Source organism: Colossoma macropomum, unplaced genomic scaffold, assembly GCF_904425465.1.
Source record: "Colossoma macropomum unplaced genomic scaffold, Colossoma_macropomum, whole genome shotgun sequence".
In the NCBI taxonomy this organism is placed as follows: Eukaryota; Metazoa; Chordata; class Actinopteri; order Characiformes; family Serrasalmidae; genus Colossoma; species Colossoma macropomum.
The window spans coordinates 11,751,492-11,776,981 of record NW_023494810.1 but is presented as its reverse complement, the minus strand read 5'-3'; the positions used below and the strand labels follow the sequence as shown (position 1 = coordinate 11,776,981).

At 38.1% G+C, this 25,490-nt stretch overlaps 2 protein-coding genes across 2 annotated transcripts; one reads left to right on the top strand and one right to left on the bottom strand.

The window, feature by feature from the left end:
- Positions 1-1,771: 1,771 nt before the first annotated feature.
- On the bottom strand, positions 1,772-7,160 carry mkrn2os.1 (MKRN2 opposite strand, tandem duplicate 1). Its single transcript, XM_036560202.1, has 4 exons — positions 6,860-7,160; positions 6,140-6,186; positions 4,360-4,522; positions 1,772-3,707 (listed from the first exon to the last, which is right to left on the bottom strand). The coding sequence occupies exons 1-4, from the start codon at positions 7,123-7,125 to the stop codon at positions 3,500-3,502; spliced, it is 684 nt and encodes a 227-aa protein (XP_036416095.1). The 5' UTR covers positions 7,126-7,160; the 3' UTR covers positions 1,772-3,499.
- Positions 7,161-9,684: 2,524 nt separating this feature from the next.
- Positions 9,685-22,372, top strand: mkrn2 (makorin, ring finger protein, 2). The gene is made up of 8 exons (XM_036559336.1): positions 9,685-9,812; positions 11,983-12,111; positions 12,251-12,402; positions 12,885-13,198; positions 14,539-14,753; positions 17,374-17,484; positions 18,699-18,843; positions 21,485-22,372. The coding sequence occupies exons 1-8, from the start codon at positions 9,787-9,789 to the stop codon at positions 21,632-21,634; spliced, it is 1,242 nt and encodes a 413-aa protein (XP_036415229.1). The 5' UTR covers positions 9,685-9,786; the 3' UTR covers positions 21,635-22,372.
- Positions 22,373-25,490: the final 3,118 nt, after the last annotated feature.

Here is a 25,490-nt window from a genome sequence, read left to right as displayed (position 1 = left end):
TTTGGAGTGAAATGCTTTTTCAATTAACTTAAGCTTGGCTACTCCTGACTACTAAGCTCCCAAATCACAGCTTTCTCATTAACATTACCATGTCTGCTGTGTTTGTGAAACAAATGTAAATAGTTTGCTCTGTGTTTTACCACATAAATGTTTGTGAAATAAACATTTTAAAGATTTATAGTTCCCTGTGTAATCTGGATTGCCTACTCACATAAGGTTAATCTTAATCAACGATAAAGACTATTTCATCATACATGATGCATCATAGCTTTTTACGCAGGTAGTAGGTGACCTGACCTTTATATATTCTCGCACCTGCCCTTCAAACAGTCTGAGTGTACCACTGTGTGTGTGTGTGTGTGTGTGAAATATATGTGTATACACCGGCATAACTAAGACCACCTCCTTGTTTCTATGCTCATTCTCCATTTTATCAGCTCCACTTACTATATAGGTGCACTTCGTAGTTCTACAATTACAGACTGTAGTCTCTGTTTCTCTGTGTACTTTGTTAGCCCCCTTTTACCCTGTTCTTCAGTGGTCAGGACCCCCATGGACCCTCACAGAGCAGGTACTATTTGGGTGGTGGATCATTCTCAGCACTGCAGTAACACTGACGTGGTGGTGGTGTGTCAGTGTGTGGGGGGCTGGTACGAGTGCATCAGACAGTAGTGCTGCTGGAGTATTTAAACACTGTGTCCACTCACCGTCCACTCTATTAGACGCACCTGCATTGTTGGTCCACCCTGTAGATGTAAAGCCAGAGATGATCGCTCATCTCTTGCTGTACAGTATGAGCTAATCATCCTCTAGTCCTTCATCAGTGGTCACAGGACGCAGTTGACTGGATATTTTTGGTTAATGGACTATTCTCAGTCCAGCAGCACTGCTGTATATATATATATATATATATATATATATATATATATATATATATATATATATATATATATATATATATACATTTTGCTAGCTATAAACCTACAACATTGAATACAACCGCATTTGACACACCCATTACCTAATATCAAATGAATTAACTTTTCCTTTTCAGAGTTTTAAAGATCTTACCAGTTTGGACACACCTGCCTGATCGTCTGAAGTGGCTCCTTATGAAGCTGGTTCAAAGAATTCCAAGAGTGGGCAAAAAATTAGGATGTTTTGATTTTGTTTTTTTACTCAGTATACAATTGCATCTATTCTTTTTAAGTTTTTCTGCCTGATGATGCCTCCTAAATGTGAAAAATAGAGCAAATAAGGAAAACTCATCCATGAGTAGGTGTGTCTGGGTGTGGGTACAATTGAGTGTAGTTAATTACTAGGGAAATTGTGTGGCAAGAAACTGGATTATCTAAAGGAAACAACAGGTAAAGTAATAGTAGTCAAGTGAAAAAATCTAATTAGACAGGGTGCGGCCTCGGACAATGCAGTGAGTGTTGTGTTAGGCTTAGCTCATTGCCAGTAAGGGGGGGGCAGATATATTTACACAAAGACAGGAAGGTCTGTAGATTCAGACTTATAGATAACACTGAACAAAACCTTGTATTTCCAAAATGATAATTTTACAGGAGAAAGAAAAAACACACTTTACCTTTAATGTAAGTCAATGGAACCAGACATTTTTCCAAGTCATTTTGGGCTGTTTCTTTTGGTCCATTCTTCATAAAGTTAACATACTTTGTAAAGGGCAACGGGTACTTTCAAATTATGTCAGAAACTAAAAAATGACAAAAATGAAGATACAAGGTTTTGTTCTGACAGCAGCGATATATAAAGATACAACTGTTTATTAAAGCCCAAAGTTGATACAAAAACCAAGAGCAGTTTTCTTTTACAAAGAACACAAGACATATGATCATTTTCATAGCAGCCAGATGTCTAAATACTGTCATTCATACAGGCTTCATTCTGAACAAAACTCATTATTATTTTTAGTAGTTGACTTCTAAACCTTAACACTGTGAAACCAGGTCAACAAGTTCAAGACAAAAGTTTCAGCAACCAGTTAGTATCCCATGATGCTCTTCATGTACAAAGCTGCATCGACTCAAAGGGGCTACTTTGAACAATCCAAAATAGATCATTTTGACTATTTTCAGTCAATGTATTATTAACACGTATGGAAAAGTGTTAATGCCTTTGCTATGCTAAAATATGAAAAACAGTAAAAAATAAGGAAACCTCTATGAGTAGGTGTATCAAAGTAAGTGTATTTGACTGGTATTGCAGGTATTTACCAGAAAAAGTCATATTAAAAAAATAAATGACTGAACAATTATTGGTGGTCATGAACTTATCAGGTTATCGTTGAATTATACTTGTGTATTGTCCACATACACTGACCGGCCACTTCATTAAAACCAACTCCTTGTATCTACACTCATTGTCCATTTTATCAGCTCCACTTACTATATAGGAGCACTTTGTAGTTCTACAATTACAGACTGTAGTCCATCTGTTTCTCTGCATACTTTGTTAGCCTCCTTTCACCCTGTTGTTCAAGGGTCAGGATCCCCCTGAGTGTAGAAGGAGGGTAGTTAATGAGGTGGCTAGTCAGTGTATATATTTATATTCATTACAGTTATTGTTCAACATCCATTGTGATTGTTAGTGAACGTCATTCTGAATCATGTGCTTTAACGTTTCTGAATATATTAGGGTTGGCAGACTTTCATGACCCCGAAACCACATCACTTACATCACGTTATAATAATGCACTAATAAATATGTAACGTTTTTAAAGTACATCCAATCATGATCAGAATCATAAGGCCCTTTAAAGTTATCTGAGATTTTCATTCTCAATTTTAATCAAACAACCCTTAATATGACTTGTATCTATGAACAAAAGTATATGATTTATTGTCGTATTTGTGACATCATATAATTAATAAAAGGACAGTAAATGAAGCATCACTTATCCTTTTATATTTAATGGATGCTCAAGCCAGTACTCAGCTTCAAACAGTCTTTAATTAGCTACATTAACTTCATGCATTTACAATAAAAAAAAATTAATTGCTAACTTCCATTTCATTAAATCAATCAGTGCGTTTACATGCACTCAATAATCCGATCATAATAGGATTTCTGCAGTTATCCGATTATTCAAATGGTCATGTAAACACTATACTCCGATCTAGAAAAACGATTAAGAAATCTGATGAAGAGGCTGGATTTTAGCTCAGTAATCAGATTTCTCAGTGCGTGTAAACTCTTACTCTGATTTCTTTTGGATTTCTCAGTCTGTGCATGCGTGAGAACAGATGCAGATGCCGGTACCAGAAATAAGCAAGTAGCGTTGCTGCGAGACGCAACAAAACACCTCATGAAACATGAAATGAAAGATTTAAATATTCTTCATCTTCTAGATGATGTATGTTCATATTGGAATTAGCTGGTAAATAACAAAAATATATCCAACCCAACAACGGAAACTGCTGAACGAGTGATTTTTTCATGAAAAATTACCTCAAGGACTGACAAACCCGAAGATATTTTATTTGTTAACTATGTACAAACCATGCCGCTGTATTTCTTCATACACCTTGATGTACATGGAGGCAGGTTTTATTCTGGGTAGAACATGTAAAGTGGTGAACTCATCTCGACTAAGAGAGTCTTTACTGTCCAGTGATCGCATATGATTTATGAATGTCAGGGCAAATCCATAACAACAAGATCCAAACTCCCTCTCTTCATGAAACCTGTGAAGTAAAAACATTGGAATTAACATTTTGCATTGGACATCTAACAATCACAGTTAATAACAGCCTCTGCAATATAGACTATATGTCCAAAAGTTTGTAGACACCTGCTTATCCAGAATTTCTTCTGTAATGAAGGGTATTAACAGGGAGTTTGTCCCCCTTTGCTGCAGTAACAGCCTTTACTCTTCTGGGAAGGCTTTACACTAGATGTTGGAACATTGCTGTGAGGATTTGATTGAGCATTACTGAGGTCAGGTACTGATGTTGGATGGTCAGTTCTGAGTCACTCCAGCTCATCCCAAAAGGTATTGGATGGAGCTCCATCACTCCAGAGAACACAGTTCCACTGCTCCACAGCCCAATGCTGGGAGGCTTTATACGGAACCCTTTTCAAAAAGTTGCTATCTAGAACGATATACAACACATTCTCCATCAATCTGAAGACGGATTTCATGATGCAAAGAACTCTATAGGCACACAAATGGTTGTTTGAGTGTTTATGGCTCTATATAGAACCATTATCTTTACTAAGTAACCTTTGAAGAACCATCTTCTTGAAAGAGTGTATATCTGAAATGCAAATCAAGAAATGTGCATGTTGATACAGTTCATTTTTCACTCATTGCTTATGTATTAATAATTCACATACCTCTCTGGAGCCCAGATTGGAAGTGATGAAAACAGTTGCAGTTCTTTATCCCATGACTCTATTAGGGAATCTCTCCAAGGCGGAACCAGCTGTATACAGACGCACTGTTCCCATCCATGTTCGTCCCTCTGGACTCCTGACAATGTGTAGTTATAGACTAAACCTATAGATCAAAAACAGTGTAATAAGAAAATTTCCACACAAAACACTGGCACAACAAACTGTCAGAATACAGAAGTGTTTAAAATGTTTTAATAAATAATAATAATAACAATAATAATAATAATAATAATAATAATAATAATTGCTGCAATTTTACCTTATTTTAACTTAATACTGTGTAGAGTTACATTCACGGAGCACTTTATTAGGGACAATAGGTTAATACTGGGTTAGGGTCTCCCTTTGCTCTCAGAACAGTCTTAATTCTTCATGGATTCATGGATTCCACAAGATGTTGGAAGCATTCCTTTGAGATTCTGGTCCATGTTGACATGATTGCATCATACAACTCCTGAACATTTTTCAGGCGCACTTTTATGCTGTGAATCTCCCATTCTTTGCAAAGGTGTTCTATTGGATTCAGATCCGGTGACTGAGAAGGCCACTGATGAACAATTAACTCATTGTTACGTTTATGAAACCAGTTTGAGGCAACTTTTGCTTGTGTCATGGTGCATGACAATGCTGGAAGTAGCCATTAGAAGATAGTGAATTGTGGCCATGCACATGGTGCACATGGTCAGCAACAATACTCAACCAGGCTGTGACATTCAAGCGGTGATTGATCGGTATTAACGGGACCAAAGCGTGCCAAAAAAACATTCCCCACACCATTACACCACCTCCATCAGCCTGGACTGCTGAAACAAGGCAGGTTGGGTCTGTAGATTTATGATGTTGGTACCAAATTCTGATTTTACCATCTGTGTGCTCAGCAGAAATCGAGATTCATCAGACCAGGCTACGTTTTTCCAGTCTTCAACTGTCAAGTTTTGGTGAGCCTGTGCCCACTGCAGCCTCAGCTTTCTGTTCTTAGCTGACAGATGTTGAACCCAACATGGTCTTCTGCTGTTGTAGCCCATCCACCTCAAGACTTGATTAGATAACTGCATGATTAAGCAGGCGTAGAGATGTTCCTAATCAAGTGCTCAGTGAGTGTACATACTAGGCCAGGCACCAGAATATTGTTAAAGATTTCTTTATAGTTTTATTTAATATTTGTTTATAAGATCGCCACTAACATTTTTTCTGTTAAGTTGGAATGTCTTAAGGGCTCTTATCTTGGAGAACCAAATTTTCCTCCCTCTTATTGAAAGTTTGATGTAGTATGTATACATGGTTAAAGTTTTCAAATGTGCTGTTCACTCTCCAGTCTACACAGTCCATATATGGAAACTAAGCCGCAAAACAGCCCATTCTGAATTTTTTGTTTTTGTGGTGCATGGAAAACAACTACTACAACTACTATATCCACTTCTTCAGCCTACAGCAGCTTAGCTCCGCCTACTCAGTTATAAGGAGTGTTTCAGCTCTGAATGCTTTTTAAATGAGGCGCAATACAGGATAGCCAATCAGAACAGAGCTCATTTACATATATCAGTCTTATGACAATTCTAACTGTGTTTGGTACATAAAAGCCATACAAACAGAAGTGGAGATGAAAGAAAAGGACAAAATATAAGAAAATGCACAATATGGGCTTTTTAATAGAATAATTTCATAAACTTTTGAGCACTACCGTAAGCTGAGGAGCAAAAAGACTAGCTAGTTCACCTACCTTTTGAGTTTGAGACTCCAACATGCAACTCTGTGTCATGGCCTTCTCTTAAGAGGAAAAAAGTGTTAGAGGTGTAAAAAAAAGTTTACAGTTTACTCGCAGTTCTTGAATAAAGGAATTACACTTACAAATTTTTTGCTTATTTCAGTCATTGAGATATAAACAAAGTCATTTAAAGTGGTTTGATGTGAAATGATTCATTGTAGAGCAACTTATAGAGATGTCTTTACAGTGGTGGTGATGGGAACCAGGGGTCACCATGACTACAACATGAATATAACCATTTTATTTACTATCCAAAACCACCAGTGAACCTACACATATTTTCTGAGTTTTATGTGGAATGTTGATGATGGTAAAATAAGGGAAAATCTGAAAAAATAGGGGACTGTTTTGCCTCACAACACCCCACATGTACAGGTCTGCCATGAACAGCTTTTAAAAGTATACATTTTAGGCCAAATTCTTACCTCAAACAATGTCTCAGACATCAGGCAGCGTATATCTCTCTATCCATTTCATGTACTAACTTTCTGTGAGGGAGCTTTTAGAGGTGGACGTTTGGTTCCTGTCACCACCACTGTGGACAATTCTAACTCAGTAAGTTTCTCTAGAACAGAGCATTTCACACCAAACCACTCTGAATGACATTTTTTACATCTTAGCTGTTTAATTATGAACACGTTTTGAAAAGTTGGTGGAATTCCCCTTTAAACGTACCTTAGAAATGACGGTCCGTCGTTCGCTCCTATGAGAAATGAGCACGGAGCTTTGTGTCCGTTCGTAAACGGACATGGAAGAGCCACAGGTGCGTCTAAAAGTCCAAGTACGAGAGGCTCCTGACAAACAGGACACTGATGTTTTCGAGCACATGCTTGATTCTGTAGGCACAGTGAGGATACGGTGGCGTTTTGATCTGAAAAAGTATAGATATCTTTCCCACAGTGTCTGAACGTAACCACGGTTTTGTCAAAGGCTGTTGTCATTTTTCCCCACCTCCAGTGGTTATGAGGAGTCGATTCCAAAATAGTCGATTCTTCGGCTCCAGCACGTCTGGGAGGCAGAGCCGACTCTTGGCCAGTGACTCTGAGAGTCTATATGTTTGGAGTCGACTCTTCGAATCTGTGTTCCGTTGTAGCTAAAGCATATAGCTTAGCATGTCTGCCTCTACAGTACACCATTCTCCACTCTTCATTTTCACGATTCGGGCTACAATAAACAAGGATTTAAAATTGCACAAGGAACAAAAACAAAAACAAAACAACAGTAAATAATGTTCCGTTCCGCCCTAAATGGAGATGCAACTATGTCCTCGCATATGTACGCTATTTAGCTAGATAACTGCTAACTGGATAACTGGAAAGATATAGATAAAAACTGGAATTCTGCTTCGTGGAAAAAGGAACAGGGTAACATTCAGCTGCTAAATTTTTCATCATTTAACTTTAAATCTGGTTAACTGTCTAACAATGGTTTATTTTTATAGAATTATGACTACAGTAATGGTTTTCCCTGTACATCACTCTGAGGTTCTCGTCGAAACTCGAGCTCATCATGTGAAATATGTGAAATTATATCACTAATTTATAATCTGCAGTTACTTAAAAAATGAGTAAACTACGTTTAGTGTGGTTTTGTATTTACTGTAATCCCTTTACCTTTTACCTCTGAAGCTCTCTTAGTTTTGGAGTTGAAGAGTCGACTCCAATCGATTCCAGCAGCAGGAGTCGAGAATCGGAGTCGACTCCAGAAAACCCGGAATCGTGAATCACTAACCTGTATTGTCCCGCCTTCCTGCGGGGTTTGTGGAAAACCAGTGCGGAAGAGCAACGCTTTCTCATAAAGCTACAGTTTATATAGAAACTGGCCCAGGGTCAGCGTTTAGCTCTCTGAAAAAGCTTATTACAGTTTATTACCTGCACGGTTACATTCGTATGATGTAATAAGGCCAAGAAAAAGCTCTTTGGAACCTTGTTATAAAACGTTTACTGGCCTGTGGTTAATGTTTATCTGAAATACAAAAATGTAGTATCATGATAATTACCGAGTATTTTATCACGGTTAACGATATTTATTACGATCTTGCAGGAACAAAAAAACTACATGTAAAAGATCATATACAGTCAACTCCAGAATTATTGGCACCCTTCATGAAAATGAGCTAAAATCAATATGTTAAATAAACCACACATGCAGTGAGTGATATTTTGGGCATAAGCTGTATACGTTTATTTTTACGCTGTGTTCTGAGAGCAAAAAAAAGTTTTCTTTATTAACACTTTTCTTTTAAAATATAGGTTTAAAAAATATTGGCACCTCCGTTAACCCCATTACAAAGCAAGAATAACAGCACTTAGCTGCTTAACAAGGTAGAAGAACATTTGTTGAGAATTCTTGGACCCTTTCTCCATGCAGAACATTTCCAGTTCCGTTATACTGTGGTACAGGCACAGAGTGAGCCACAGGGGAGGCCATGATTCTGTGAGTTGTGCTCTTTTATTGACACAAAGCAGAAAGTCACATAACACAGCATGGATGGCAGGAAGGTCAGCACCAGCGATGCATCTCTGCTTCATGGTAGACATGCAAGCCTTTTGGTAAAAGCGGGCGCCGTTTGGGCAAAAATCTCCTGATATTTAGTGGAATTCATTACGCCAGTGACACAGTGTGTCAGTGACAGGTTTTTCTCAGTTTGCACATGTGAAAAACTGTCGAGGAAAGAAGTTGCTACAAGCCACATTTAGCACAGCACCTGCGAGACACCAACAAACACTTTTGGAGTGATGCAGAAACCAACTACATGCTTGATGAAATGAAGAATTTGAATGTTCTTCATCTTCTAGATAATATTATGACATAAAGTTTGAGTTTTACATTACGTTTACATCACGTCTTCTTCTGTAAGTTTACTGGGAAATCCGATTATTGCCTGACTCATGTAGACTCAGAGTTTCCCCATTATCTAATTACCCAAGTGCATGTAAACAAGTTGAACGATTTACTGATAAAATCTGATTTTCTGTAGTTATCAGGCAAGATAAGGCAAGGCAAGTTTTTTATATAGCACTTTTCATACACTGCAGTCATTTAAAGTGTTTTACACATGAGAAAATACAAAGATATTTCAAATACACGGATAATATTAGCATAAAGCAAAGGAAATGGAAATTAAAACAAGATTAAAACAACAGATTTTAAAATAGAAGCAATTAATGATTAAATCAAAAATCAAATAAAAATTAGGATAATAAACTGCCGTTACATGAGAGATCAGATTAATAATTGCATGTAAACACTCATAAAGGAGTCAACACTGCTGCACAATGAACTGATATCACCAGACTGGCAACTTTACCAAAATACCCCACATAAAACGAGCAACCTTCGCCAAATTAAACCTCTGGTGAAAGTGCAACTTGTTTGACTAAATTGCAGAGACGATATTTCAAAGTGTCCACGATAACAATACCGTGCGTGTCGAATATCGCGGTGTACCTTTTTATTGTATTTAATGTCGGCAACACCTGCAGCGCGGAACCAATAACTCCGTGTTGTCTGGTGTATGGTGGGAAAGAGCGGAGTGCTGCACATAAATGAAAAGGGGGGCCGGGAATAAAAATATAAATTGCGCATATGTGGAGTGAGAAATGTCTACAAAGCAAGTCACCTGCAGGTAAAACAGCTGGATGTACATACTGGCGATATAGAGCGCAAAGAGCAGAGGAGCCGTACACGTTTGTGAGAATGTCACCGTTGACTTTGACGCTTTACAAAATGGTGCGGTGTTAGCTGGCCGGCTAGCTCAGCTCGCTGCGTTTAACGTGACCGAACTGTTTTCTTTAACGAGCGTCTTCCCAAAGTTACAGTTTTCGCGCTCGATTCTCGGTTTCGGCCCCAAACACTAGGTTTAAATGCTACAGTAGTGTACCTACTGTCGTCGACACTGAAGTCAGTTTCTTCTTCGCCAGCTTCTTGTTCGAATTTTCCTGTTCCACCTTAAATGGTGATGCAGTCACGTTCTGGCTCCTGAGGCGCCAGATTGTAATTGCTGAACAATTTAAGGTGGAACGGGAAAATTCGAACAAGAAGCTGGCGAATAGGAAGCCAATTTCAGGCTCATCTACGACACTTTATCCAAAAAAATCAAACCAGTTCAATGCTAAACAGTGAGAGATTTGTCACAAATAAACAGAAATACGAGCGATTAGTTGATACTGCTAGTGGTGCTGTGGTAGTGCTGGGCGATATACTGTGATACTGACATATAACCTATTGCTTTTCAGTTGTATCGATACGTTTGATAGATATTTCGTTTCTATCCAAAATATGTTGCCAAAGTGGTTTGTTTTGCTTTTTAATTCTATTTTGTCAGATCCAGGATCTGATCATTCACTGCAGTGAGTGTATGTCATCTTCTACTGCGTAGTTAAGGTTGTTTTGAAGGAACACTTCAATATACTTACAAAGTAACTTGAAAGAAATAGTACTTTTTTCTTTCTATATGTATGATTTGTATCCGGGTAATGTTCATAGTACAGTGTAACCCTTTTAGAGAATAAACATAAACAGAACAAAACAGTCCAATCAAAACAGCCTACACTCTTACCAAAGGGTGTTTTTTAAAGAACCATATACTGTAGGCACTCAGTCATGGTGAAAAAACACTTAAGCATTCGAGCATGGTTCTGTATATATATATCCACTGCCTTTAGTAAACCCTTTTTTAAGGGTGTATATCAGGTTTATTAGACATTCATTTAGTATAGAATAGCAGCACTAAGGAAACGTGAGCTCATTAACTTTATTAATGCAGATTTAAGCATCATCTGGTACTGTGGTATATTTGGAAAGTATTACTATTATTATTGTTATTATTATTATTATTATTATTATTATTAGTTGTGTTATTAAATTTCATCAATGTTGCACAGCACTTTACAGGAGGACATGTTTGTAGTGATGGAGCATTAAATTCCTGACACTGAACAGAATAATAATGAGAATAATAATCAGTGTAATTAAAAAGACATGATGCTCCTAAGTAGGGCACCGCAATTTTGGGAAAAATATCTATTTTTCTGTTCCTAATTGTGACCTGTAGTTCAAATTGGTAAAATTTCCCTGAAAGATTAAGTCCAGGCCTTTGTTTTTTGGCCATTAAGAGCAAAACATCCACTTTTTCTGGCTTATGGCTTGAACACTAAACATAGCACACTAGAGTAGCTGTTTGGTGTGGTTGTGATGTCACACCAAATAGATGTTTGGTTGCTTCTGATTAATCTAACTTATCTACAGTTCACACGCTCCATGTTATTAGATTAAAAAAATTCCCAGCTTAAAACATGCTAAGACAATATTGTTGATAATGTAGGCTATAATAAAAATTGCAGCTCTTGCGAATTGTAAATTGCAATGTTTCAAATTGTGTTTTTGGTATAAACATGATTAATTTTTCAGCCTTATGACAAGATATTGTGGACTGACCAAAACATCACAAATTTTGAACCAGTTCAGTGTCAGCCAGCCCTTACCCCAACTCAAATTCATGATTGGTTGTGTTTTTAAAAACGCAACAATGTTTTAGTTTTGGAGAGCAAAAATGTTCCAATACTAAAAAGGTTTTGCTGCACAGCAAGCAGTCTAGATTTGTGGGTTTTAGTGACCAGCCCTCTCAGAGCAAGACATTAAAGAAGTCACTCAGCCTGCAGGTAACAGCTGTTATGTAGTGTTGTCACATCTGGCTGACTGAGAAAACATTTTAACTGCTTCCACAGGGGTATCAGTGAAATAAGCTAGTTAGGTATGTATTTCTAACATATTTCTTTTTCCCCCCATCTGTGCAGATATTTTATTCATGGCGTTTGTCGAGAGGGGAACAGATGCATGTTCTCACACGATCTGGCAACCAGCAAACCCTCAACAATATGTAAATTTTACCAGAGAGGCATGTGTGCGTATGGTGACCGTTGCAGGTAAGAATGCCACTTTTTAAAGTGTTTATATCTTGCATGTGCACTTAAACCATAATGCTGAAAGTTCCTATATGGGACACAGGTGTAGTTTTATTATTATAAACTTTCAGTAAAGTATCCTTTTTCTATTTATTTTTAGATATGACCACATCAAACCTGGTGGACGGGGAGGTGGACCGCCTGTGGAGCACACAAACCGAGCCAGTAGTGCGGGAGCATCCGTCCCAGGACCAGGGCCTCCACCAAGTACAGGCAGAAGTACTAAGAAAGCGATAGTGCTGAGAGACAGAGGTATGGCAGAAGAATACTGAAGGAATAAGTCACAAATTTACAGTTATTGTAGCTAATTACTACTTTAGTAGTGGAAGTGGTGCACTTAGAGTTTAGGCAGTTCTGCTCGCCAAGTATTGCACTTATATTGCTACACATTGTGATACACCTTGTAATGTTAATACATTTGTGAATCATTGATGTGATGTGGTTAAAGCCTGAACTGCATTATTTTGAACCAAAGTGTGAAAGCCTCGATTCTTTAGAACTCCCACAACCATCTGTGATTGGTCAGGATGCTCACAGCACACAGTAAAACATTCAGTGATTGTATACAGGCTCATTTCCAGACTTCTGCGATATCAGTATGTAGCACATCAAAAGGCAGATAACACAAATAACAAACAATATATTGTACAACCCTAGACAGAGGCAGACTGAATCATTGCATCTTCCTTTTCCAGTTTCTGCTGTGTTCCTCTAATTCTACTCTCTGCTTCTAGCTTTGGCCAGTGACAGTAGAGGCCAGCCTTACAGTGGAGAAAGTGCAGAGGTTCTGGATTGTTGGGACTACAGAGACAGCTCTCAGGCCAAACCTCACACCTACCTGGATGCCATCCGTTCAGGTCTGGAGAGTTCAGCCACAGCCAGCCCTTACCCTGACGTGTCCCACCAGCCACAGCTCTGTCCTTACGCCGCTGCTGGTCAGTGTCACTATGGCAACACTTGCCCGTATCTCCATGGCGACATGTGTGAGATTTGCAGGTTGCAGGTTTTACATCCTCATGACCCAGAGCAGAGGGCAGCACATGAGAAGGTGAGTGGAAATACCTGTTTAAATCTACAGTAATAAATAACTTTTCCTGTTTTTATTTTGTCAAGTTAGTTATAGGGGTGCAGTCCTACTGGATTATAGTTCACACTGTAATCCAGTAGGGGTGTTAATCACTAGTGGCTCCATAATTCTTGACACAGTAGGATTCTATTGCAATTGTATTGCAATGACTTACTATAATATATCACAATCTGTTACCCTTGATTACGGATTCTGCCTCCAAAAGAACCTTCTCTGTTTGATCTACAGTTTACACTCACCAAAGCAAAAGAGAATGGGGAAGTGGGCTAGGCAGCATTCAAAAAAACTTTCTTAAGTTTACATATTTAGCCAATGATAAATGTTGGGAGTCTAGCCCAAGTTCTGTTGGCATAACAGTGGTGTTCCTCCCTGAATGGGAAGTCTAACCCTCTGTGTAGGATGATGGTGTTATCCACTGTCAGTCACTCTTACCGACAGCAGGACTGGTGGAAACCATCTTGTGGACTAAGAATACAGTACATTTTTATAGCCTGTTAGTTATCAATGGTCTTAATATGTGTTGAACATTGATAAGTGCACACTTAAAAAAGATGTTTTTTCAAGAGTTATTTAGGAAAGAAATATAGATATAGAACCATGAACACTCAAAGAGCGTTTTGCATGATTAAAGGGTTCTTTGCATCGTGAAAGTGTTCTTCAGTTTGATGGAGACGGTGCTGTAGATGGTTCTGTATAGAACCTTTTTAAAAAAGGATTCTATATAGCACCAGAGGGGGCTCTTTTCTTATTACAAGCTTGACATTGTAACAATAGAAGAACACTTTTTGGTGCTATATAGAACCATTTTCTTTTATAAAAAACTCTTGAATTACCTTTTTTAAGAGTGTGGTCGAAGTGCATATCTGCTGATACATAAATGTAGGGATGGGCGATATGTAAAATATTGCATTATGATACGTAAATACATGTTCACCATATATGATACATATCACAATATTTTGACACGTGAACACAAAGCTCTATTAATGCCACATTTAAAAACTGCCATAAAAATGCCGGGCACAATGATTTATATTCAATATTTCACACACTGTACTGAAAATGAACTTACTTTAATGAAAAATGCGGCTGGTCTGTGTTTTTACGAACTGACAATATGCAAGATGCACTCAGAAAAGTGTTTTGCTTTAGACATGACATCATTTGGAAAAGTACCAACGTAGCTTCTCTTAAGTTATTAAGGTCAAAATTGAGCTTAATAGCATGTGCATTAAGGCTCTGTATTAAGATCGCATCTGTAATAGAGAAGATCATTTCAGCCTGAGCTTCTTCCTCTGCAGATGTGTATGATGGCCTTTGAGATGGACATGGAAAAGGCTTTTGCAGTGCAGCATAGCCAGGACAAGGTGTGCAGCATCTGCATGGAGGTGGTGTATGAGAAGGCGTCTCCGTCCGAGCGGCGTTTCGGCATCCTGTCTAGCTGCTGCCATACCTACTGCCTGAGCTGCATCCGGCAGTGGCGCTGCGCAAAGCAGTTTGAGAACAAGATCATCAAGTGAGTAGGCTGGCCTGTGTAACAAAATATCTAAAATAATAATTTATTTAAAAAATACAAAGAAAACACTAAACCCCTATTTGGATAGGATTAGTTTTATGTAAGGAGCTTGGGTGGTAATTTTTACTGCCGTTTCTCAGTGATTTTAGTCCCATCCGAATGCACCATGTGAGTCAGTTTTATCGACTGCAAGCTCCCGCTTCAGTAGAGAGTCCTGCACCTTTTACCTCCTATAAAACGAGCAGCAGAAATAGCCTTAGGTAATATTAATCCAATGCCAATTGGCATGTTGGTAAAAACTCTTTTATCATGTGGAAAATGCGTTTCTTATGTATGGAGCCACTCAAAGAGGCATTTGTTTGTGTTCTTTCTAAAATCAAGTCAATATGTACCATTACTGTCCCATCTCATGTACAAATCAGAACATTTAAAATTATTACAGATAAAATAGTTTGCTTTTATGCGGTGAAGTTGGCTATTGGCTGTGAATTCCCAAGTTGTTGGCGATTAAAATGACGCACTGCATTCACATAAGACAGCAAGGTAGATGGTGATGCAAGGTAGGATAAACAAAATAATGGCTAATTAAAGTTTTGATGTTTTCTACTCATAACTGGCATAAAGTCGGTGCATAAATTGAGTAGCTTCTCTCATCTGTCATTTATACTGAGATTTGTTATCCTGTGTGAATCATAAACATTACAGAAGCTCTGTGGTACATTGGTGTTACCCCACCTCCCCATGAAAAACTAATCTTGTTTGATGATAGAAATAAGACGGTAAAATTTAACTAAATAAAAAATAAAATCTGAGGAAGGCATTGATTTGATTTAAATGCAACATTAAATAGGGGTGTTTTTAGATACTTATTAAAAGTGCTGAGTGTAATTGAGAAGGAAGCATTTTGTCTAAATCTAAACCAGTTTCTTCAGTTAATAAATTCAGTTATAACATTCCAGAGAGCTTATAGCAATAACAATTTATAAGTGCTTCACTGTCCCTGTATGTCTGTACATTTATACAAACCCTGCATAGGGTAAATCGGTAATAAAAATCATTTAACTTTTGAAAAAAAGTCATTATTAAAGTACAGAAATTTCAAACAGTCCAAACAATTTTGTAGCATGATTTTACAAAAGAAACCAAACTGGAGCAGCTTTCAATTTTTTAATAGCATATTCTGACTGAATATGACGTGTTCAGCTACAGGGGGTGCAGGGCGTTCCGCATTTTATTACTCTGTTACATCATTTGTTGCCAAGCTGCTTATTCTTGCTCCATGGTCTTATAGTTCAGTCACTGTGGAATTTATACCAGCCAATTAAATCAACATTTGAGACATTCTGTTTGTATAATAACACTTCACAGAGCATTGAACACTGGCAGTTATGTTATTTAAAATACTTAGCCAAATAAATTACATACCAGATCTAGTGCCCAGTGTGCACAACGTTATACAAAATAAATCTCCAATAAATATTTCGGAGATACTAATTACCTTCCTATCTCAGTAACTTTAACTTTGTGAAGAAAAGAATGACTGTTTCTCTTCTTGTAGCCAGTCAGTAACACTCTTTTGTCAAGAAATTACATGATTTGTTGATTTTATAAGTGGAAATATTTTAGCACACCCTCTACAGAGAACACATTCCTGCACATTTTAATGCACAGTTACAGGTTTATTTGCAGAAATTAACATATCAGGGAAAAAAATAAAACATAAATGTGGCCTGTGCAAAAGTTAAGGCACATTTAATATGTTTAATTTTTTTCTGATATGTCAAACTCGTCAAATAAATAGTAATTGTGTGCTACAACTGAAAGAAAAATTCCATTTTTAACTTTGTCCACTGTAGAGAATTTTTATTTAGAAAATCAACAAAAGTGTGATTTGACTGGGGTTGTTCAAACTTAGCACACGACTATATATAAATTCATTTCTGAAATTCAGCATTTTGCATTCCTTAAATGCATCCTCAATACAAAGAAAAGCAGACTGGAGCAAGCTAACAGTGCGAAAGTAGTTATCAGCATTGTTGTCATTATTTAAGTGTGAATTATAAAACAAACAGTTCCAGTTCTCAAAGCTGATTGGCTGAGCCTTGTTCGATGCCCTTATTAAATATTTTACATATGCAGATCATATCAATTGAACTTTGTATTAAAGAGCACAAGTATTTTAATGTGCCTAAAAGGGATGGGTATCAAAAATTTCATGAATGATACCGATATCTTGACTTCGATACCTTTTCCTGAGCTGTACTTTTTTCAGAGCCCAAACTAAATGCAGGTGGGACTTAAACCGAGTGTGAGATGTTGAAAGTGAGTTTATTTACAGACTGCGGTAATTTCAGACTGATCAAGAATGTTAATAACATGCATAATATAATTAAATCGACAGTCTAGATTTTAGAACAAGCGTGCTTATTGGCTCACAGATGCTCAGACTGACTACTTTGGTGTTAAATAAGATGAAGTTCTTTCTATACTCTGGAGTATTAAAGTAATTCAGCTGGTGCCATAAAAGTATTTCTAGTGCCTAACAGTACCACTTAAATGTACAGTCACTGTAATGCATGGCTTTTGGGTAGCTGCTTTAAAACAGTGCTTTGTGTTGCAGGTCTTGTCCAGAATGCCGAGTGGTGTCAGAGTTTGTTATTCCCAGTATCTACTGGGTGGAAGATCAGGAAGAGAAGAACCGTCTCATTGAAGAGTTTAAATCTGGAGTCAGGTAAGCAGCAAATTACCACTGTAAGCTTGTTCTGGTGTACATTTATCATAAGAGAGTTCTAAAGATTATGGTGTCAGCAGATTTGCAGTCTAAAAGGTTCCAGTCTCAGAAAGCAGTAATTAATGTTTAAAATGGAGATGGTTCTTAGTGGTCTCGTTTAGTTACACCCTTGTGCAGTGAGGTGAAAGTGACATGGTTATTATACACCCACTTAAATAGAAACCCAAAGGTCAACCACCAGTCCTCCCTTAGAAGTCTGCTATAGGCTTCCCCACAGTGCAGTTTGTGAACTGCTTTTGATCCAGCTGAAGCTGAAATAACTCAAAGTCTGCTTTGCTTAGGAACCTGATGTCAGCATCACAACATACCATTTAGGCCTAATCCTATTTCTTATTTTTACCCCTGCCCCTTGTTTTCGAGTGTCACTTTGCCCCTTGGAAATGAGTTATAAGGGGCAGTGGTCAAAATCTTCCCCAACGTAATGGGACCCTCAAATAAAAAATAATGGGTACTCCATTAACAGGCTACTAGCAGTGCTCTGTAGGTGATCCTGCCAGTCTGCAGCGATAGCAGAGGAGGGTAAAGTTCAGCAACCTCGCTGCTGGGCTTTAGTTAAATTTAGGTAATCATATGCCGTCAAAGAGGGGGGAATTTTTTATTTATTATCGGCCACCCCTAATTCTTTGGCGTTATAAAGCTAGCTACCAACCAAGACATTAGCAAAGTACTAGTGATTTTTATGCTTTTTATGAAAAAAAAGACCATAATACATTGAACCAACATTAAACTAAGATAATACAAAGGTTATCATAATTTTAACAAATACAATTCTCACATTTGTGGGTGTCATCGGTCGCTTGCACAGCCATCTGGCAGGGTTTTCTTTTTTTCTCCTAACACTCCATTTGGAATGAGCCTCTGAAAAACCTCCATTTGGAGGACCATGTAGACCTAACACTTCATCCTGCTCCTCTATCTCAACAAGAATCAGGACACCCTACCCCCCAGACATGGACATACAAAATAGAGGGTCATAGCTAAGTGGTAGGGGCAAGGGGTGAAATGGGATTGGGCCGTAGTCTCATCTGCCTGCGATGAATCAGTTAGATTCTATCTTGCCCTTCATACTGTGAATGACAGGCCTGCATCCTGTATGCATAATAGTACACTACGGGTGCAATACATGCTTCTAATAAGCTTCATGTGTTTTGCAGCAAGAAGCCCTGCAAGTACTTTGACCAGGGGAGGGGAACGTGTCCGTTTGGAGGGAAATGTTTCTACATGCATGCCTACCCTGATGGGACACGAGCCGAACCAGACAAACCTCGAAAGCAACTCAGCTCAGAGGGGAATGTTCGGGTAATTTTCTGCTTTTACTACATATACCGCAGCACTACAGAACGACATGCTATTATTAAGACGTATGTCTTATTAACATAATGCTAGATGACTTTATACAACAGTTTATTACGATGGTACAGTCTGATTGGATGGGAAGCATTCTAGCTGTGCTGTTACCACAGATAACTGTAGCATTTTGATGAGCACAGATTGTAAGTAACAGCTCGCTTTAATCTGTAGTTAACCATTAGTAGGTTTCTGTGTTTCCACATAGAAAACTAGAAGATGGATTTGAGAAAGTCTATAAAATAATGTTTGTAAGCCTGTTTGGTCGAATTCTGAAGACAGAAATATCTAATAATATAAGTCTGTGACAAATGTGCACCTGTCAGTGCCCCTAAACAAGCTTTTTTAACTTCATATCAAGGTCTAATGCAGTTGTGTAGGTACAGTGTAGTAAGGTTTTATGATTGGTACAATTCTTGACAGAAACATTCTTGACATTAGAGCATGAAGCTCTACTCAAGCCCACTCAGGCTCCCCTGACCCCAGGAATGGTGCAGCAACAGGTTCTCCATGTGACTTAATAACATAACTGAGTTTGGAAACATCTTCGTCTCCCTGCTTTAAGCTGGGGTTACACTACACAGCTTTTACCCTGAGTTTAGCCCTGATCCTCAGTCTGGCTGAGTCTGTGCTGGTCGGCTCTAGTCTGCAGATTTTTGAGTCACTTGGAGTCGACAGTTGGAGAGAGAACCGAGTCGTGTGTGAGGGGCGCAGATTCCAATTTTTGGCCTCCCGATTATGTTTACAGACCAGTTAGAGTTTAAACATATGATATTTTTGACCCGAAATATAGAGTAAACTGGTCAAGAACTCTTGAACGGACTCCTGCAACAGCCAATGAAAACTGAGTGCGAAAGAAGAAAATACAGCAAGTAAACAAGGGCAAAAAAAAGTCACTCACGTGTGGAGCGAAGCTTTTTTAATGAGTTGAGTTTATAGGAATTAACCATTTTGATCCCCTTCCTTCTGATTTTAATGGCTTGAGGAAACAATAGCTGTTGGATACCTGTGATATGATTTGCTCCGCATCTTTCCAGGGCTTAAACCAACCAAAAGAAGTTTGCAGGCTTCAGATGTTGCTCATGCATTCACCCTCGAAGGACTGATGGAGTTTGGGTCAAGCTCACTTCTTTTTAACCAGACATGCACTCCTTTTGGAGCCTCAGTGAGCTGCTGGATGCTTGAGCTCCAGGGCCTACCTAGAATAATCAGCGGCAGCGTTCTGCCACCCACTCAGGCAGCTCAGAAACTTTGAAGAAGCTTGTACTAAATTTGGGCTGTTGTTTTAAGTGGTTTGTGAAATGTCCATATTTCTCTGGGTAGGAACCTTGCTGACCTGTATCTGAAGGACTATAATTGTGAAGAACAGAAACCATTCACATTAAAGCAGGAGAGCACCAGGAGTCTGCCTCATGTTGTACATTATTGTGTTTAATTTAATGTTTAGTCCTTTGTCCTTATTTTTACGCAGTGATGTACTTCTATTGCGTTGTGATCACATATGGTTCCACTTAATTTTGTGTAAAGATGTACACATAATGGTGGTATTAACCCACAGTAAATTTGTAAGGTTCATTTCATTTGACACACCAGTCAGGCAGACCATGTACATGTGCCATGTACTCAGAGGCCACCTATCATTTATTTTCAGTCAAAATGGCCATAAATAAAGAGGAAACTTTAAATTTTCTAAGAAATCTGCAGACACACCTCCAAAGTTCAGTCTTAGAAGTTGGTTGATCATTTTCTGAAGTAATCAAACACATTCAGTGATGTTGAGGTCTGGACTCTGGGGTGGTCAGTCCATCGTTCAGCTTCTTTGTTTGATGTGTCCGTCTCCTTTTCTCAGTGAGGCTTCTTGACAGCTACACATCCTTTCAGACCCCACAGCGCTGAGTTGTCTTCTCACAGTGGAAGGACGGACAGAAACACCTGTGGATGTTTTTTAGATCTGAAGCAGCTTGATTTTCTCTTCTTTGTCAAAGATGAAAGCTTTAGTGCAACCATCTAAGCGCTCATCCCATCGGCAAGAGATGCTACAGCCATCTGTGGCCAAGAGAGTACAGTTGGCCTCACTCTCTCTGGGTAGGAAGGATGCCAGCCCCGTCTCCCCCATCAGTCAGCATGATGCTAGTCAGCGCCGGTGTCCGTTAGCTGACGTAACAGAACTGGTGGTTAGCGCTTTCCTCCAATCGCGTTCGGCTGTCCTGTGATGATGCATTAGCAGCAGTTTGAAAAGATGTTGGAGGAAGCCTGTGTTAGCCTTCGCCCTCCTAGCACTTGTGGTATCGTGTGATTGTGGGAGAACTAACTAGTGGGTGGAACTGGATATGTCTAAATTAAGGAAAAACTGGGGAAAAATCATTAAAAAATGCTTTAAATACTGTTACTAGGTGGTTAATCCTAGTTTATCTGTAATTTAACAAAGGGTGGTCTCTGACTTTTGCACAGTGCTGCACATTCAGAAGAAGAATGCATCTTGTTTTTCATTGATCAATTTGCTCATTGAAAAAATAAAGTACTTCTGTGTTGAAATAAAAGTTAAACAAACACTTTTCGAGTAATAATAGTTTTTTCCTTTTTCCCCCTGAAGTTTCTCAATTCTGTCCGGCTGTGGGACTTCATTGAGGAACGCGAGCATCGCGGAGTTCCGCAGTACGAAGATGAAGTCAACGAACTGGGAGAACTCTTCATGCAGCTGTCTGCAGCTGGAGAGGACAGCGGACCCTCAGCATCCCACTAATTTCACACATACAGATCCAGACCTGTAGGCCGACCTCGGAAACCATGGTTTCATATCTTTGGTAACTGTGTACATTATCTGGGCAATAAAAATGTACTCACTGGTAAAGCTTTTCCTGTTTATGGTTTGAGGTGTTTTTCATAAAAAAAAAAAAAAATCTTTTTACCTGTGGTACATTTTTGTGGAATGACATATAGTATATGAATATGACAATATTTAAAGGCACCTGTATTGTTTCTGTAAGCTGCTATGTTTTCCTGATACGTGTTAGAATCTTGCTGGATTAAAAAGATTTTTAATGCGTCCACAGAAAACATGAAAAAAAGGGACTGGCACATTATGAATGCACTCAAGTAGTGTGTGAAGTATAATGAGTATGACGAATATTGTGTATTTAAAAAAAAAAAAAACATATATACTGTAATTGTTGCACTTAGATCCGTTTATGAAGAGGCGACTTCTCTACTATTTTTTGGGGAAAAATGCAATATTGGAAGAAAAAAAAAGATCCATTTTCTTGTAACTGCTCATTCCTTACCTATTACTTCGGTAAATGTTTTTAGGACTGCTTAGATATAATTACATCCTCCTGAACACAACAGGAATAGTAATACTGAACTTTATCCCATCTAGTGTACACTTGAACTGAAGGTACCTGATGAGGCTCATATTGTTCTGTTCTATGAATTGTCTTGTTGAGTGAAGCTGGTGAGACTGTAATAAAATAGCAGTGATTCAGCTGTTTGAGTGCTAAATATTGTAACATTGAGCTGTTCCTTCATATCGCGTGATGGATTTCACATCTCTGCGTTTGGATTTGCCTCACCTCACCTGCACTGAGCCTGCAGGTTTTCACTCCAATCAAGTAGAGTTGAAAAATGATCCTTTAAGCTCAGTTTAAAAGAGTGCCATTTTAATTTTAGCTATGTTTAAAATAGGGAAACCTAATAACGTAGTGCTTGTGAACCACCTGTGGATGATATAAACCAATCAGAAGCAGTTAAGTTCAGAAGTTAAAGAAAAAAAAGCCAGTTTTCCTCACTATTTTGAAATGAAAGAGTTTGATGCATTATGTAAACATAGCTGAAGTTGCAATTTATTCATTGCAGTTTATTCAGATAATAGAGTCAATATAAGGAAACTAAGCTGCGAAAACAGGCCAATGCTTTTGTGATGTCATACATCTGCCTCTTCAGCCCACGCTGCTTTTTAGGCACAATACAGGGCAGCCAATCAGCTCTGATGTATTTACATATGAGTCTTAATGTACAAATACAGCCTGTTTAAATCTGATAAAGAGAGGTTGGAAAATGGTCATGTAAAAATTATGACTTTTTGATATCTATAACCCTTTGATACCTGAACACAAATGGCAGGCGTGGCCCTCAGGGAAAACAATAACATGCAAGAAAAATGTAGGCTATGGACCCTTTAAACTAGTGAAAGTCGATGCGCTGGTCTTCTTGGCCGAAATAACAGGTCTGGAGCGATTTTATAGAAAATAATCACAATTTAACGTCACAGTTGCAATATTGGTCTGAAAATTGCAATTAGATGTTTAGGTGTTCAGCCCTGCTATCAAGCAAAAGCACTTGTTTAAGTGTCATAGTTAGTCTCAGTATACAATCAGTCAGTTATATGAGTTGAGATCCTGCTTGATTGAAATTGAATCCTGCAGTCTCACCAGCGCTTTGCAGGTTGGTGACCTCTGCTGTAAATGCCTGGAGGATTAAAAAAAATGTTTTGATGGGATCAGAAAGTGTTTGGTAGCTCTTTACTTGAACGCTGCTACATAAAGTATACATAACCATTTCATAAACGTGTCATAGCAGTGTCATGTGCTGTTATGAGTTGCTATTGTAATGACAGATGCTGTAATGTTTGATGTCATGACACATTTGTCACCTGCCTATTCTAGTTAGAAGGCATGACATCAGTGTGGCATCTGTGATGATGTAATGGTAACATGACGCTGTTATATTATTTTCTATAATACAGTGAGTTAATTTAGTTTTAGAGGGCCCATATTTTACATTCCAATTCAAAATGGGCTGTTTCTGCACCATAGTTCCTATATATGGACTGGGGAGTTAAGGTTTTAGAACTTTTGCAGTGTTTACAAACTACGTCAAACTTTTTTATTCCAAAAAAGGAGAAGAAATTTGATTTTACATGATACGGGCCCTTTAACAAAAGAACTAATTAGACAGTTGATCGCTCCTGCTTTGTGTTCCACCAACAAGCTCCACAAACATCATTTGCAAAACCATCAACTTAATCTATTCCTTTAGCAGGATGTTCATGTAATACAATTCTGCAAATCTTCAGAAAAAAATCTCAGAATGGTAACTTTATAGAAGGGGGTGGGGACAGTAGTAACTTTCAATGTCAGTTAATCTAGAGAATTTTTTCCAGGTAATTTTGGAGCATTTCTGTTGGTCTATTCATAATGAAATGGCCCCACAATGTAAAGGGCAGCTAATATTTTCAAATTATGCCAAAAAAAGAAAAACGACCACTATGTGAATATAAGTTTTTGTTCCAACAGGGACGAAGTAAAGCCTAACCTGGGGAAGAGGGGTGATAGGACAGTATTTTCTGAGTATATGATGCATATGGTCAGTACTGCTAGAACACTGTCACTATACACTGCCCACCCCTAGTGTATAATATAAATATATTGTTATGGGCATATCAGTACTTACTGAACAACTGCATATTTTACATATTTTATTACAAAGTGACCATAATTAGTCCTGTTAACTGGATTTAATGCAGTGCAGTATATAAATGCTGAATATAAATCACTGTATTAATAGTTTTAGATGGTATGCTTTAAATGTGGCACTGCAGGTTTTCCAACCCCCATCCTTACTGTTTAGGGACAGAGTAAAGCCTGACATGGGGATGTGGGTGATATGACAATTATGTTAGTTATTAATAATGTCACGATTTTATTTTATGAGTAGATTATGCGTTCGCTGAGTACTTCTCTAACACTGAGCAACAAAAATACTGATTTATAGAGATCAAATTATAGGGCCTGTAAACAACCTTCAGTGTATGGTAAGGGTAGGGGTGCAGGTTGGAACACCTGTAGTGCCACATTTAAAACATTAAATCCAAAATTATGAATACAGTGATTTATATTCAGCGCACATTTTACACACTGCAGTACATTAAATCCAGTCAACAGGACTAATTATGCAGTGTCTGTAATGAAATGCAGTTGTTCAGTGGTCTTTAAGTATTGACAGTATGCTTGGAGAAGGATGTTGTGATGTAATACATCACTGTACCAATAAATATTCATACAATCAGTCATGTTGCCCAACTGTAGTGTGCACTGACTGCATAAACTGTGCAGTAAAATCAGGCCATCATCTTATTTTAGTATTTTATTTGTATGAGTGGTTTGATTTCCTCATGTCCCTTAAGTGTTAAGTTTATTTTTACAAATGTTTGTTATAAAAAGGAAAAAAAAATGTTTTTAAAAATGTGCCGCTGTTGTTTCGTTGGTGCATGTCATCCTTTCCTGTTTGTTTATAAACTCAGAAAAACAAGACTGCAATACATATAACAATGGCCATATCATGCACCCTTAACCTATACAATAATAGCCAGACATACCAAAGATTTATACTGTTTTAAAATGAAATGTTCTCACCTCATCCACATGTTCCAGTAGGAGTCAAATTTGGAGCTTTCAGTTGTGTTGGGGAGGAAAAAATAAATAAATAAATGAATGAAAACAGCCACAAGGTGGCAGACAAAACTGCAGTTTCAAAAATCTGAAGGTAAAATTGAAATATTTGCCCTTATGATCAAACTGCACAGCAATTGAGACTAAACCATG

Bases quoted from the DNA above. Each gene is read 5' to 3' on its own strand.
- mkrn2os.1 (XM_036560202.1), bottom strand. From the start codon at position 7,125: ATGACAACAGCCTTTGACAAAACCGTGGTTACGTTCAGACACTGTGGG. The intron at 6,187-6,859 runs GTACGTTTAAAG...TTTCCTCTTAAG, and splicing joins GACGGACCGTCATTTCTAAG to AGAAGGCCATGACACAGAGT. The intron at 3,708-4,359 runs GTATGTGAATTA...TTTACTTCACAG, and splicing joins CCAATCTGGGCTCCAGAGAG to GTTTCATGAAGAGAGGGAGT.
- mkrn2 (XM_036559336.1), top strand. From the start codon at position 9,787: ATGTCTACAAAGCAAGTCACCTGCAG. The intron at 9,813-11,982 runs GTAAAACAGCTG...CCATCTGTGCAG, and splicing joins ACAAAGCAAGTCACCTGCAG to ATATTTTATTCATGGCGTTT. The intron at 12,112-12,250 runs GTAAGAATGCCA...ATTTATTTTTAG, and splicing joins GCGTATGGTGACCGTTGCAG to ATATGACCACATCAAACCTG.